This window comes from Apiospora kogelbergensis (genome assembly GCF_038363985.1).
Source record: "Apiospora kogelbergensis strain CBS 113332 chromosome Unknown utg000002l_segment0_segment0, whole genome shotgun sequence".
Classification (NCBI taxonomy): domain Eukaryota; kingdom Fungi; phylum Ascomycota; class Sordariomycetes; order Amphisphaeriales; family Apiosporaceae; genus Apiospora; species Apiospora kogelbergensis.
The window spans coordinates 700586-713883 of record NW_027117419.1 but is presented as its reverse complement, the minus strand read 5'-3'; the positions used below and the strand labels follow the sequence as shown (position 1 = coordinate 713883).

Below are 13298 nucleotides of genomic sequence, written 5' to 3'. Positions count from 1 at the left end.
TGAAGGGTGCCACCTGACAGACGATAGGTCGAGTTCGTCTGTGATAGGGGGTGTATCGCAATTGGTCGGCTGGCTGAGAGTAATGAGTAGCCAAAACGATGGATAGGTTTTGGGGAACTCTTGGTAAGCTGTAGATATCAACAACATCGATTCGGTTAATTGCCACGGCGTGTCTGGATCTTATATATATCAGTCAACAAGAAAACCGCTTTATTTAGTTGACCCCGAGTGCATATAACGCCAGCTTCGTCTCCTTCGCTACGACCTTGAGTCATCGTACTAGGGGCCCCTTCCGTGGCACGGGAAGGGAAACTCTTGCCCATGGTGCATGGTGTGTGTACATGCATACCGGTGGTATATTGGTAATACTAGTTGGAGCTACACCTCATGCAATAAGGCGCACTCCAGCGAGAGCAAGAGGCTGGCAACCAACCAAACCAACAGCTGGACGCTGGGGGTGGCGGATGGCCATTGGCTCGTTGTTGGGGTCTGGGGTCTTGGGCGTAGACGCCCTTTGCACTACAACACCAGAATGGGCTTGGATCATCATCCTGACGCCAACGGCCCAAGCGAACCGAATCCTCTATGACTCTGACCCCTTAGTGGGCGAACTAGATCTTGCTAAGACATGCACAGGGGTGCGAGGGGGAGAGTCCATCCACTTGGGAATCCGGGGTCCAACTCCCGTCTACTATTGCTTCGGTCCGAGCACCCTCACTTCGCTCACTATACTTGCGCCTTTCCGTGTCTGCGCTTGGATCACCAGCCACGACGTTGAATTAGGATAATATGATAGACAACAAACACACCTACAGCGCACCGTAGCATCGAAGCGCCCGTGCTTGCGTTGCATTCACATACGAGAAGTTGGACTGAGAAATCCTGCCCCCAATATCACGTACAACACCCAACACCATCCATGGCATCATCGGTGGTGGCATCCACCACAGGCCGATCAGAGTTGCAACATGCAGGAGGAGGACGCCTTGATGCCGCTTACCCATGACAGAGAGAACGTACTTTCCCGTTAACGTGGCTAGTTTCGCCATCTTGGCCGGTATGACTCTCTGACGTCGTCATTCCCAGCTGGGCTACTTTGGGATTAAGCGAGCGGTGCTGGTGGTGGGAATGGCGGTTGACATGGGGGATGGACCGATCTCGGAGTCGGGCCCAAGCTGACATCTAGATTGATTACCTGAGCAGTTCGACATAACAATTAGTAAAGATAGCAATTAGTAAAGGTCCGAGATCGTAGGTCTGTTAGAGTTAACTTTCCGAGCCAAGCATCTAGATCTAGCGATGCCACTCTTCCCTTTCATGGCACATGGCTGTTGGTTGTCTTTGATTGTCTCAGCTCGCTTGCTTGCTTGGCTATCAAGATGGAGGGTATGCTACGACTTGCACCGCAGCCAGCAGCTTGTTGGTGCCGGACCAATGCTACCCCATCGCGCATGTAAAGTAAGCAACACCGCCAGCTCTTGTTGGTGTTGGTTGGTATTTGTACTGTTCTTTCTCTCTCTCCTCCATAGCTATTGGCGAGCCTTATAGGGCTTCAAAGTATAACACAAAACGACCAACCAGTAGGCTTCTAACTCAGCTGGCCAAAACGCCTGCGCAACCACCCTGCAACGGAGCAAAGCAGCGGTGAACAGGGGTCATGAATGAGGGCTCTGCCGGTTTGCTTGGGTCCTCGGCGATGAACCGGTGATAAGGACTCTACCATATCCGAGAATTGCGGCGTTGGCTAGTTGTGCAGCTGAGATGAACATCTCCTAGGATGAGGAGCAGAATCCACAATCGGCTACGGAGTACTAGTCGTCCACGCCTTTCGGATCACAAGTCGGATGACATATGACAGGGGGTACCGCTTGAGACTAGCCCCGCGAGCTTGTCCGGGTCGGGATATGGGTGTCAGAGCTTAGAATGAAATGTCACGATAATTTCTCCGAAGTTTGTCATCCTTTTTCTCTCTCTCCAGCTTCTATTTTCTGACAGCAAAATGCTCTCTAATATGTAGTACACACACTGTTGCAAGTCTATAATATCTATATATAGTAAGTCCTGTCCGGGCCGCTTTGCTTGGTAGCTTTGCCTTGCTTTCTTTAGTCCCAAGAGATGTAGAGCATGATGCCCGCGCCGACGGCGATGGCGGCAAACTGCACGAGCGTCTTGCGGAGCTCGGCGGGCTTGTCGGGCCCCGTCTCGAGCAGCTCGGGGATGACGGCGACGGTGCCGACGTAGAGGAAGGTGCCGGCCGTGAAGGGCAGCAGCATGTCGCCCCAGCTCAGGCTGGTGCCCCAGAGGCCCTCGTGCATGCCCATGGGCGCGCCTGTGCCGCTGTTGCCGCCGTACTCCTGCACCGCGATGCCGATCAGCGTGCCCAGCAGCGCCCCAACGGCCGTCACGAACTGCGCCCCCATGGCCGCCCGCTTCGAGAAGCCCGACTGCACCAGCAGCGCGAAGTCGCCCACCTCGTGCGGGATCTCGTGGAAGAAGACGGCCACCGTCGTCGTCGCCCCGATCGTGGGCGAGGCGTAGAACGACGCCGACATGGCCAGGCCGTCCGTGATGTTGTGGGTGAAGTCGGCACTGGAGGAGGCAGCGAGTTAGCGATTACATACGTATAAAGTAGACCACGCATAATAGATGTGTACTCGCATCAAATTAAGATATCCACCCAGCTTGACGCTGGGGTTGATTTCCTTGGCCGGTTCGGGCTGGGCCAACTCCTTCTTGGACTTCTTCCGGGACTTGACGGCATCCTTAGCGTCCTCGACGCCCGTAGCCACGACGGCGGCCGACGCCACGACGTCCTCGCCGTGCGAATGCCCGTGGTCGTGGCCGGCGCCGCCAGTCGCGATGCGGAGGCCCTTGTCCATGGCGACGAAGGTCAGGAAGCCGACCATGATGGCGACGCCGAGCAGCAGGTTGCGGTTGGGCTCGACCAGGACGAAGCGGACGTGCTCGGGGCTGTCCTCGCCCAGGAAGATCTCGGGCAGCAGGTGGAAGAGGGTGTCGCCCAGGAGGCCGCCGACGGCGAAGGCGACCATGACGGACAGCGAGGACGGGTCGATGTTGGTCGGGCACAGCGCCAGCAGGAAGTTGGGCGGGCCCGAGATGTACAGCGTCGCCAGCAGCGCGTTGGTCGCCGGGCTGCCCGGGAACAGCACGGCGAAGATGCGCGACGTCAGGGTCGAGGTGGTCGAGGCGGCCGCGAGCTTCTCGGCGTTGAGGTCGGCTACGATGGGGCAGAGCTGCAGAGAGGAACAATACATGGTCAATAGAGTTCAATTCGAATGGCTGCTGCTGCTGCTGCTGCTGCTGCTGCTGCTGCTGCTGTGGTTGCGCTTACCTGGAGTTTCTCCTCAAGAGCCTCGATGCTCAGGGCGCTGGTGGATTCATGGCTGCCAGATTTCGCATCGACGGATGCCGACACAATGCCAATGAGTAGCAGCAGCAAGAGCCAGCTGTTTCGTTGTATGAAGCCCATGTTGTCGTCGCGGTTGGCTTCTTTCTTGTCGTTGTGGTACTGAAGGGGAGATTTCAATTCCAGGCCAGGAGACAAGCGCACGACGGCGAGAACGGAGCTAATTTTAGTGGAGGGCCGCCAAGAACCCCTCGCTAGGGTCGCAGTGCTGATCTGCCATCTTGACTCAAATCTCACATCGCACGAACACTTGAGATCGTCCAGTTATCTTCCTAGCTGTGACGTAAAATTTAATGAATTGAGATGGGGAAATGTCGGAAATACAGAGCAAGAGAAGTCCTTGGAGTATAAGGGTTCGCTTAACAATTGTGAATACGAAGGTGCCGAGCGAGTATAAGTGGCTGCGTATTGTTGCATTTCGTCCCAAACTGCATAAAGCGAATGCTTCATTCTCAATATAACCACTTAACTCTTATTTTCTAGTTACATTCTAGTTCGTACTACACAAATTAAGTGACGGGAAATTTGAACAATCGCATTGCCTTATCGCTGGAGGATCGTGTTCAGTCAAGACTTATATACACAGCTGCCAGAAAAGTAGAGCAAAGACCCAATGATGTTCATATATACCCGGTCTCCATCTATTTATATGCCAAAGTCTCGCAAACCCACGCCAAGCTACCGGATATCGTAACAAACAGACCGTGTATAAGTGGGAAGGAACTATAACCAGAAACGCTAATTTCGACCTACAAACTCCCATCGAATGCCGCTCGTAACAAAATAGCAAAAACAAAAGCAAGAACAAAGACAAGGCTAACGATGTAGCAAGGAGCAAGAATCTACCGGGCGTAGTAGTCACACATCCGGAATAGAGTAATTGCTATCAATGTCCTCCACCTGAAGCGCCCGCGCCCTCAACACCAGCGGCAGCGGCGTGCACATTCGGGAAGTAGAACGCCGCGACGGCGATGGCCACGTAGAGAATGATCAAGAGGAAGCCCTCGAGGTAATTGGACTTCTGGTCGCGCAGGAAGTTGCCGACGGCGATGATGGACAGGATGAGCATGGCCATGTCGAAGATCTGGAAGTCCAAGCTCAGGGGCTTGCCCAGGCCCCAGGCCACGATGACGATGAGGGGGCCGGTGAGGAGGGCCGTCTGCAGCGTCGCGCCCAGGCAGTGCGAGAGCGCGAAGTTCATCTGGTTGTCGTAGGCCTCGTCGATGGCCGTGAGGTGCTCGGCGGCCTTCTCGACGAGGGGCACCAGGATCAGGCCCATGAAGGGGTCGGTGACGCCGTGGTGCTCGATGAGGGGCTCGATCTGCTCGACCAGGGCGACGGCGAGCAGGGCGACGAGCGCGATGGAGACGGCCAGGGCCACGACGCACTCGGTCAGCGTCAGCTTGTCCTTCATGATGTCCTTCTCGCGGTCGTGGTCGCGGCGCTCGTCGTGCTCGAAGATGGCGTTGAAGATGCCGTCGTGCGTCTTGGTCTGGAAGAAGACGAAGACCAGGTACGACACCAGCAGCAGCACCGCCACGGCGTGCGAGATGTTCAGCACGCTCTGCTCCAGCACCTGCGGGTCGAGCCCGGCCGTGCCCGTGACCGAGCGCTCGAAGATGGAGGGGACCGCCAGGCCGATGCCGGCGGTGAGCAGCAGGCCGGATCCCGCCTCGGTGATGGCCTCGTCAAAAGTGGCCTCGTCACGCCGCATTCCTGCCGCGACGAAGCACAAGCCGAGACACAGGAGCATCGTCGCCAGGATCGATCCCAGGATGGCGCCCTGGATCAGGACGAAGCTGTCGTGGCTCAGAAGAACACCGAACAAGATGATCTCGACAACCGAAGCGAGCCTATATAGTAGGAGAAGAGAAAGCTGTCAGTTTCGAGTACTTTTTTCATATCACTTTGGTTTGATTCGGATATCCGCAACATACGTAGTCTCGGTCAGCACCCCAAGCATATGGGGCATCTTCCGCGCCAGCTCCTGGCCGGCGAAGCCGACGAGGTTGGCGGCGGGGACCATGCCGATGTAGGCCAGGATGAACTTGAGCAGGAAGTACTCCTTGGGCAGGGCCCAGTAGACGGCGAGGGCGGCGGGGACGACGGGCCACAGCACGTTGACGGCGCGCGACAGCCAGCTGGTCGAGCGCCAGATGATCTTGAAGAAGTGGAAGGGGTGGATGCCCGTGCGGCCGCTCTCGCCCTCGGGCCGCACGGGGATCTTGCCGCGCAGGCCGTCCTTCCGCGGCGCCTGGCGGTGCCCGCCGTGGTGCCCGCCGCCGCCGCCGCCGTGCATGATGTCGTGGCGGGTGCGCGGCAGCGAGGCGTGGGCGTCGCCGTTGCGGCGGTGGCTGCGGGACCGGCTCTGGTGCGACTTGCGCGGGCTCTTTTCGCGCTCGACGCTACGGCCGCCGTTGTGGCGGCGATCTGTCGTCGTCGCGCCTGCCATGTTGTGCGTTGCTCACTTATACAGCCCGAAAGGCCGGGGGCTTGGCGATTGACTAATAATGCCGTTCACGAAAGAGACTTGGCTGCAGTCAATCAAGCCTTCCAAGCAGAAAAAATGTGGTTACTTGTACGTAAACGTATTTTTTTTCTGTTGTTGCTGCTGCCCCGTGTCAGGTTGGGGGTTGGGAAGTGATGGCTGAAACGGAGGCCTCTCCGGCGCCTAGACTTGACAATAAAACCCGCTGAGCTGGCTGATGAAATGGGAAATAGTTATCAGAGAAGACACTTTCTCAGGTAAACCAGTCAATGGGAACAGAACTGGCACACCCTCTGAGGTAGGTAGACGAGAATGTCAGCCAGCCCGCTGGTCACCATCGGCGTCATCCCAGGGCCCGTTTCGCTTGCCCTCAACTCAAATTGCTAGCCAGCGGCCACCAACCCCCCCTGCACCGCCAACGAACAAGGAACCAAGACATCTCTTTTCTCGATGCCAAGACATCCCTCCTGCCGTGAGACTGGCGGAAAATGAGCAGAAAGAAGCATGTCCGATGGCTTGGCGTACGTTTCACGTCCCACGTCAATGGAGCCAGCTGGCAGGGTAATTGGCGTTTGGTGTTGGGGGAAGACAAGGGCAATCACAAGGGGCGGTCTAGACGAACCCAAGGGTGTCCTACATGGGCCAAACTGACATCATGCTGCAGAAATAGCAGCCAGCCCCTGACTTTGCTGGAGCTGAGATAAAATTAGAGAATCCGAAATGCACTGTCGGGGACTTCCCGCAACAACAAACCCACGAGTCAGTGAGTATACTAATGGTAAATTGGATTATTCCACTGATTCCCATTGTCGCGACGCGTTGAAGAATGTTTGGAAATGACGGTAGGCACGTGGCATAGCAAAAATCCAACGAAGATCCCCCATATTGTCGGCCAATCACTGCAGTCCCACTAGCAGTTGGCGCATTCGATAGTTCATACGTCTGGACCTTCACCAAGGAATCCAAGTGCCCTGGGCAAAAGCTTGGGAAGCTTGGGAAGCTTGTTTTCTGGCAGCATGAGAACGCATCTTCTTTGATCACTTCCACAGAGTTCTTCAGACGGTTCAACTACTCATGGAGCCTCACGAGATCGTCTGCGAGTTCGCTAACCTGAGGTTCACAACAATATTGCAGGTAAAGAACGGAATAGAATCCAGTCGCTTCAATTCTTATGTCATTCCTATCCTACTCGAATTCCACATTATTCAAGCTACAGCGCTGTCCACAATATCCCTCCTCCAGATAGCAGACTGTATCGCCACATCCCCCCTAGTAAAAGTTATACGACCCCACGCCGCCCAGTACTCAAGACAAGTAGTCGATGGGGTTGCGGCACAGCGGGCAGGTGTTCTGGTTGCTGCTGCGGAACCACTTGTAGAGGCAGGAGCGGTGGAAGAGGTTCTTGCACGTGCTGCACGCCTTGTCCGGGATCCGCTTGTCGCTGCTGATGATGCTGTAGCAGATGGCGCACTCGGTCTGCCCCTTCATGGCGCCGTTGACGTTGCGCTTGAAGGCCAGCAGCCCGTCCACGATACTGCCTCCCTGTTGCTTTGGTTAGCGTTTGCCGGCCACCCGCGGGGTAATAATCATAATAATATGTCTGACTTACAGAGAAGGTGATCACACCCTGGGTCGCCAGGATCCACGCCTGCCACTTCTTTTCACTGACAGCCAGCCGATTGACCGTGCCCACCGCCACTCCATCGAGCGGGAAGGCAGGGGGCACGCGGATCGCGATGGAAGCCTCGTGCTCGTCCACCTCGTATCCGACAGTGATCTCCTTGGCCGCGCGACTGACCCGCACAATCAGTTCCTTCTCGTCGTCGGCAGGCGCCTCCTGCGATTCCGCCCACTTCGTAACGTCGTCCAGGGTTTCCGAGACGATGATCGGGGAGAAGTACTTGGCCACCCAGCTCTCGACGGCGATCTTGGTCTGCTTGGAGCGGCAGTCGATATACCATGCTTTGAACAGCCCCGGCACGTATTTCAGCACGAGGTAGAACAGGTGGACGAGGAGCCATTGCATGTTCTTCTCTTCGAGTTCCGTCTCGGCCAGCTTGATATCATAGGACGTTATGTGGTCTGCTGTCAGGTTCTCCTTGTCGAGATTCAGCCCGTGTGCCGCCGAGTGACCTAGCACATCGAAGGTGAACTCCATGAGGGGGCCGATATAGTTCTCGCTCTTGAGGATATCGGCATAGTCGCTGCGCAGTTTGAAAGATGCCGCTTGGAATGCGTCGAAAACGAGATGCCACGATAGTAGATACGACCTGATAGGGGTAGGGAAGCGAGCCAATGCTTCGTCGGAATAGGCATCGAGAGTCGGTGCCTCCAAGAGCAGTGACAGTAGCTCATCTGGCAGCTTGGCCGTCTTCTTATCCAGTAGCACATCCAGGGAAAGCTGTTCCTGAGCAGCCGGAAGAGCCTTGTGAAGCACGGAAAAGGCTGCTGTTTGGATAGTTCGGGAATCGGCTGCAACCAACCCGTACAGATCCGAAAGATCCTTGACGTGGTCCAACGGGATCTTCTCCACCAGCCGGCAAACCATTGTAGCAACAATTTCCAAAGGCTGTGTGTCCTGCTCATGCTCATTTGAAAGGTTCAGAAGCTCTACTATCGCTGTTGACCGTGCTTCTGCCGTACTCTGCAGTACATCGACAAGGTCGTCATTGGGATCTTCAAGGCCTTGTATCGTTGTGAGCAGCCGGAGAGCAGCATTAATACAGGGTAGCTGGCAATCTAATGAATCGCCAGTCTTCTTTGTGAACAAATAGAGGCAGAAATCAACAGCCCGCTCCCAGTACGAACCGTAAACATCCTTGATACATGGTAGCAAGTATCGAAGCGCACGGCAACTTTCGGTGGCTAGACGGTAATCCAGTTCCTCAGGCGACTCAAGCCACGACGTGATCTGCTTGGCCGCAAATACGAGACGATTGTTGGCTACAGGCAGTTCGCCCACTTCGTAAACCGGCATGCATGCGTTGAGTACAACCAGCAGCCCCAGCGTCTTGTCAGACTGCAGGGTGGCTCCCGCAACGTCACTGACAAGCCGATTGCAGAAGTTGTTGACAGTTTTGCTAGCAGACAAGGTCTCGCCAGCGCCCGAGAGGATAGCAGCCGCCGGGAGGATCGTCGTGGGGCTTGATTTTAAGACTTGCAACTGGTTCAACCAGTCTTCGGCGGAACTAGGGAAGCCATGCCTTTCCGTCAAGGCTTGCACCAACTCGCTTAGGACGCGAGCGTGGTATAGGCCGAGGGTGGTTGTGGATTTGGTGGCTTCCAGTAGTTTGCTCAAAATAGTATGTATGATCTCAGAGTTTCTGGAGCCGGAGCCATCTCTCCATCCGCTGGCGTCATCGGTACTCGAGCTCAACAACTTACGAGATGAAGAGATGAGGTCCTCTGCATACTTCTGTGTCGCATCGCTCTTTAGTGATGCCCAAACCTTGTTCCTCCCCATCACCGTCAATTGATCGGAAGCAAGTTCCGCCGTGATGCCCAAGCATACCAGCAGATCGGCCTGCTTATCAGATGAGAGTGGTCCAAGGTCCAAGCCAGATGAAAGCATCTTGGTCAAGTAGATAGCCATCCTACCTGCAATAGAGCAGCCACCTCGGTCTCGCTTTATCTCTGAAGCACCCTCCGAAGTAGCGGGCGCAACCAAGAAGTACGAACCTGCGAGGCTACTCGTGAGAGACAGGGATGAGTTTGGGGTACCCTCGCTCAGAGAAGCCAGCTCTTGCTTCCAGCGCTCGACGTCAGGCATGATCGACTCCAAAACTTGGGCGTCACCTGCGGCGTCTCCCAGATGCATCGCCTGTTGTACCAGTGTCTCGATGGTAAGGGAGCTAAGACTGGCGTCATTGAGGTTGTGTTGGATGATTTCGATCTTGTTAGGTTTTGTGGATGGCTTGTCCAGTAAAGCTTTCAGGCTTATCAAGTCTGGATCACTGGACTGCTCCGACAGGCTCAGAATGCTTGTCATCAGGGACATGTGAATCTCGTCATCCGTGGAGAGAAGCTGGGGATCGTTCTGCGCAATCAGCAGCAGGCCCTTGCAAACTCCAGATGACGGCTGTCCGTCAAGTTTGGCTAGACGCTGCACCAGTTCCTTGACCAACGTCATGGTAGATTCATCGGTTAATGCGTTATATCCAAGCACGCCGTCGTATAGCTTCCAGTCCACATCACCGGATCCAGAAGTGCACTCAAGGCAGAATTGGACGAGCTGTGTCTGAAGGTTTTTATCTTGGTGGGCTGAAGATGCAGAGGCATTGCTGGAGATCAGCATCGTTACTGCCTGAACGGCTAGCTTGTTATCGTCTGCCGATAGAACTGATGAGATCATGGCCTTCCATATCCGCGTGAACTCTGCCTGCCGCCCCTGAACCTCGCCTAGGTCAACAATGCTTGAGAAGAGATATGGCGCACTGGACGATTTTAGTAAGGTAAGGCCGCCTGTTGAAACTGCATCCTCAAGCTGGCGCAAGAACTCGTCGGCATGCGGAGACGCAAACAGCAAAGAAGCGCTCTTGAAAGATGATTGAATTGTGGCGGCTGCGCCAAAGGGTTTCCATTGCCTGGTCTCCAATAGCTTCAGCGCGTCCATAAGCAGCTCAGCAGATGGTTTCGCAGGTATATCTGGTATGGGCCGGTCGGTCTTGATGGTTTTAGAATGTCCTTCAAGGATCTTGCCAGTCAACGCAAACCAACGTTCGCCCTCCTCTGCGATGGCCTTCTGAGACTTCTCATGGTCCTTAGAAGCCTCGGGTAGGGAGCCCTTCATGCGCTCCCTGAACTGATCCCTTAACGTTTCCCAAAGCAGCTCCGTTGCCCGTACAACCTCTACTTTCGGCGACACGGCGGAGGAGGTGTACGCCTTGATAACAACCGGTATTTGGCATCCAGAAGCCCATGCCGAAAGCTCGGGGCGAGGGAACAGGTATTGTTCGGTGAGTGGGAAAAGACAGTCTTGCGCCAGCTTGATTGCTGCCCCTTCTGTGTCCAGCTTAAGGATGAAGTATCTGACAAGGCTCAAATAGCACGACCACGCGGCGACTGCGTTGCTACGCGGCTCTTCTCTCCTGACAACGCCCGCTCGCAAAGACTCAATGCACTTCGTAGCGCCCTCCAGATCGGTGGGAAGTATACCTTCAGGTAACGTATTGATGAGCTTGTCGACCGACTCCCAGTGTGATGCACTGCCTCCCTGGGAGCCCTTTTCGAGGAAGAGTTGTAGGCGCGAAAGGGGTGATTTCTTCGCTTTGTAATCTGTAGTCCAAATAGTGGGATGTTTCGCTGTCAAAGCGAGCAGAGTCGCAATAAAATCGGCCCCAGAGCCTGTCTGGTCGCTCTTCAGGCCTTCCGCGATATATATCTTGCTCAACTGTGGGAGCTTGGCCTCAACCAAGGCAGGCATCTTATCGAGACAGGTCCGGACCATCTGGTGGGATTGCCTTCTGACGAAATTCTCGTTGACGACTGCGCTGGTCCAAATCTTTTCCGATTGGAAGAAGGTTTCGTAGTTCTCCTGGTTTTTCTCGATCTCGGCTGTCTCGAGCTTCTCTAGTAGGTTGAGGACCAGTGCAAGACTTCCGCCTAAGACCCGGTAGTACTTAGCCTCAGCATCATCAGCGTTGGTCGAACGCTCATCGCTCAATGTGTCTATCGTCTCTATTATCGCATCCGAGGCGTACTCTAGTATCTGTGTCTGGCACTTCCGCCAAAACTGGAGGACCTTTTCTGGCGTGGTGAGGAACGAGGCCAAACCATCCGTAGCCACGCGAGCAACGCCCCGATCGCGGTCAAAGGTCCCGGCCAGCCATGTTCCAACGATCTTTGGTATGCGCCGCTCCATGCGCTTCCGGGCCGATCTCACGAGCTCGAGCTGTAGGGTGTGCGAGAGCTCGCGGACGCGCCGAGAGTTGTCTATGGATATGCGCGGATACATCTGGACCCAAACGTCTAGCACGGCTTCTTCAACGCCGCCGTCGCGCTCATACGGGTGGGCTTCGACGAACGAGACCAATTCCTCCAGCGCTTTGGATTTTGTTGTAGCATCTTTCTTGAGTAGGTTCTTGAAGGAAACGGCGGCGTTCGCGTCGGATATAGTCGAGAAGTTCGGGGGCTCCGACAGGTATGATAGGTTGCTTCCGCTGGAAGCAGACGAGAATGCTCCAAAGCCACCGAAGCCGCCGCCGGTTGCGAACGCCGCTTTGCCACTGGCGGCTTGCGCCTTTGCCGTCCGTCGACTCATCTGGCTGGATTTCCGTCGTACACTTGGTTGTTGGAGTAGTGGCTGTCGACGTACGTTCGCTGTGTTGCCTATGCTGGATTCTTGCTTGGGTATGTCGTGACCAAAAATGTGTTAACTGCGGGCGCAGACGCAATCCTGATTTGTAAAGTTGTGTACTCGACCTCAACTGAAAGAGACAATGTTTAACGGCCCTAGAAGGCGAAACCTCGTCGATTCCGAATTTGAACTTTTACCCCACGGCGGGGCAACTCGCCGTCATCAATCGGTTTGGAGGGAGAGGTTGTCAAAGGTCACTCGCTCAATGCGACCAAAGAGCTACGTCCAAATTGGAATATCTTTCTACGAGTGTACAATGTCGCTCTATAATCTATCAATTCCATAGACAACCTCTTTAGTATAGTAATCAAGGCTCACGGTGCACAAATTCCTACTCGTTGACCTGGTTATCGCCGATTGAGTCATCCCGAAGCTATGGAGACTACTGGCTACTGTCTAGAATGATGTCGATGTTTTAAGCCTGCCCGAGCTTGGGCCCGCATCTCACTAAATTGCAGCTCCTGGTAGCTCGTAGCCGCTGAAATGCACAGGACAGTGACGTATGCAGCTCTAAGACAAGAATGAGTTTAGAGACACCCAAGCCGTGCGCTCTTATGCCTCGATCATTTCAATGCTGTAAAAGAGTGGCACGAATTACAAAGATGAAGCTGGAGCCAACTTGATAATCTGAGCCAATCGCTGGTGTGATACATTGCAATTGCAATGCATAGGCATGTTATTTGAGGAGCTTGAGCAAGTCCAATCCAGCAGAGCCAAGATGTCTTACCCCGCAACACCCAACCCATCCGTTTAAACACCCGCTAAGCAGACCCTCTAGGAGCGGCCCCGGATTTGCAGATGGATATCATTGAGGGTCGGTAGCAGAAAGGGCGATCCTCTTATGTTAGGAAGTTATGTGCATGGGATATGGGCCTTGGTAGAGGTATGCCCATCATCTAGCCTTTCATATACAACCCCCTCAATGTCGGTGTTACATGCATCTCTGATCTACAGTCATAACCACGGATATGTAACTGCAGGCGCCTGGACGTTAGCCGAGCCAAGGTGACAAGGCATGCGTGAGCGTG

At 54.8% G+C, this 13298-nt stretch overlaps 3 protein-coding genes across 3 annotated transcripts; all 3 read right to left on the bottom strand.

Moving 5' to 3' along the window:
* Positions 1-2102: 2102 nt before the first annotated feature.
* On the bottom strand, positions 2103-3490 carry PG998_003105 (major histocompatibility complex class I; the record flags this gene model as incomplete). Its single annotated transcript, XM_066869923.1, has 3 exons — positions 2103-2589; positions 2635-3254; positions 3353-3490. The coding sequence occupies 3 exons, from the start codon at positions 3488-3490 to the stop codon at positions 2103-2105; spliced, it is 1245 nt and encodes a 414-aa protein (XP_066733673.1).
* Positions 3491-4313: 823 nt separating this feature from the next.
* PG998_003104 (calcium/proton exchanger) lies at positions 4314-5879 on the bottom strand (the record flags this gene model as incomplete). Its single annotated transcript, XM_066869922.1, has 2 exons — positions 4314-5280; positions 5365-5879. 2 exons carry the CDS (start codon positions 5877-5879, stop codon positions 4314-4316), a joined length of 1482 nt encoding a protein of 493 aa, XP_066733672.1.
* Positions 5880-7220: 1341 nt separating this feature from the next.
* On the bottom strand, positions 7221-12174 carry PG998_003103 (uncharacterized protein; the record flags this gene model as incomplete). The annotated part of the gene is made up of 2 exons (XM_066869921.1): positions 7221-7457; positions 7525-12174. The coding sequence occupies 2 exons, from the start codon at positions 12172-12174 to the stop codon at positions 7221-7223; spliced, it is 4887 nt and encodes a 1628-aa protein (XP_066733671.1).
* Positions 12175-13298: the final 1124 nt, after the last annotated feature.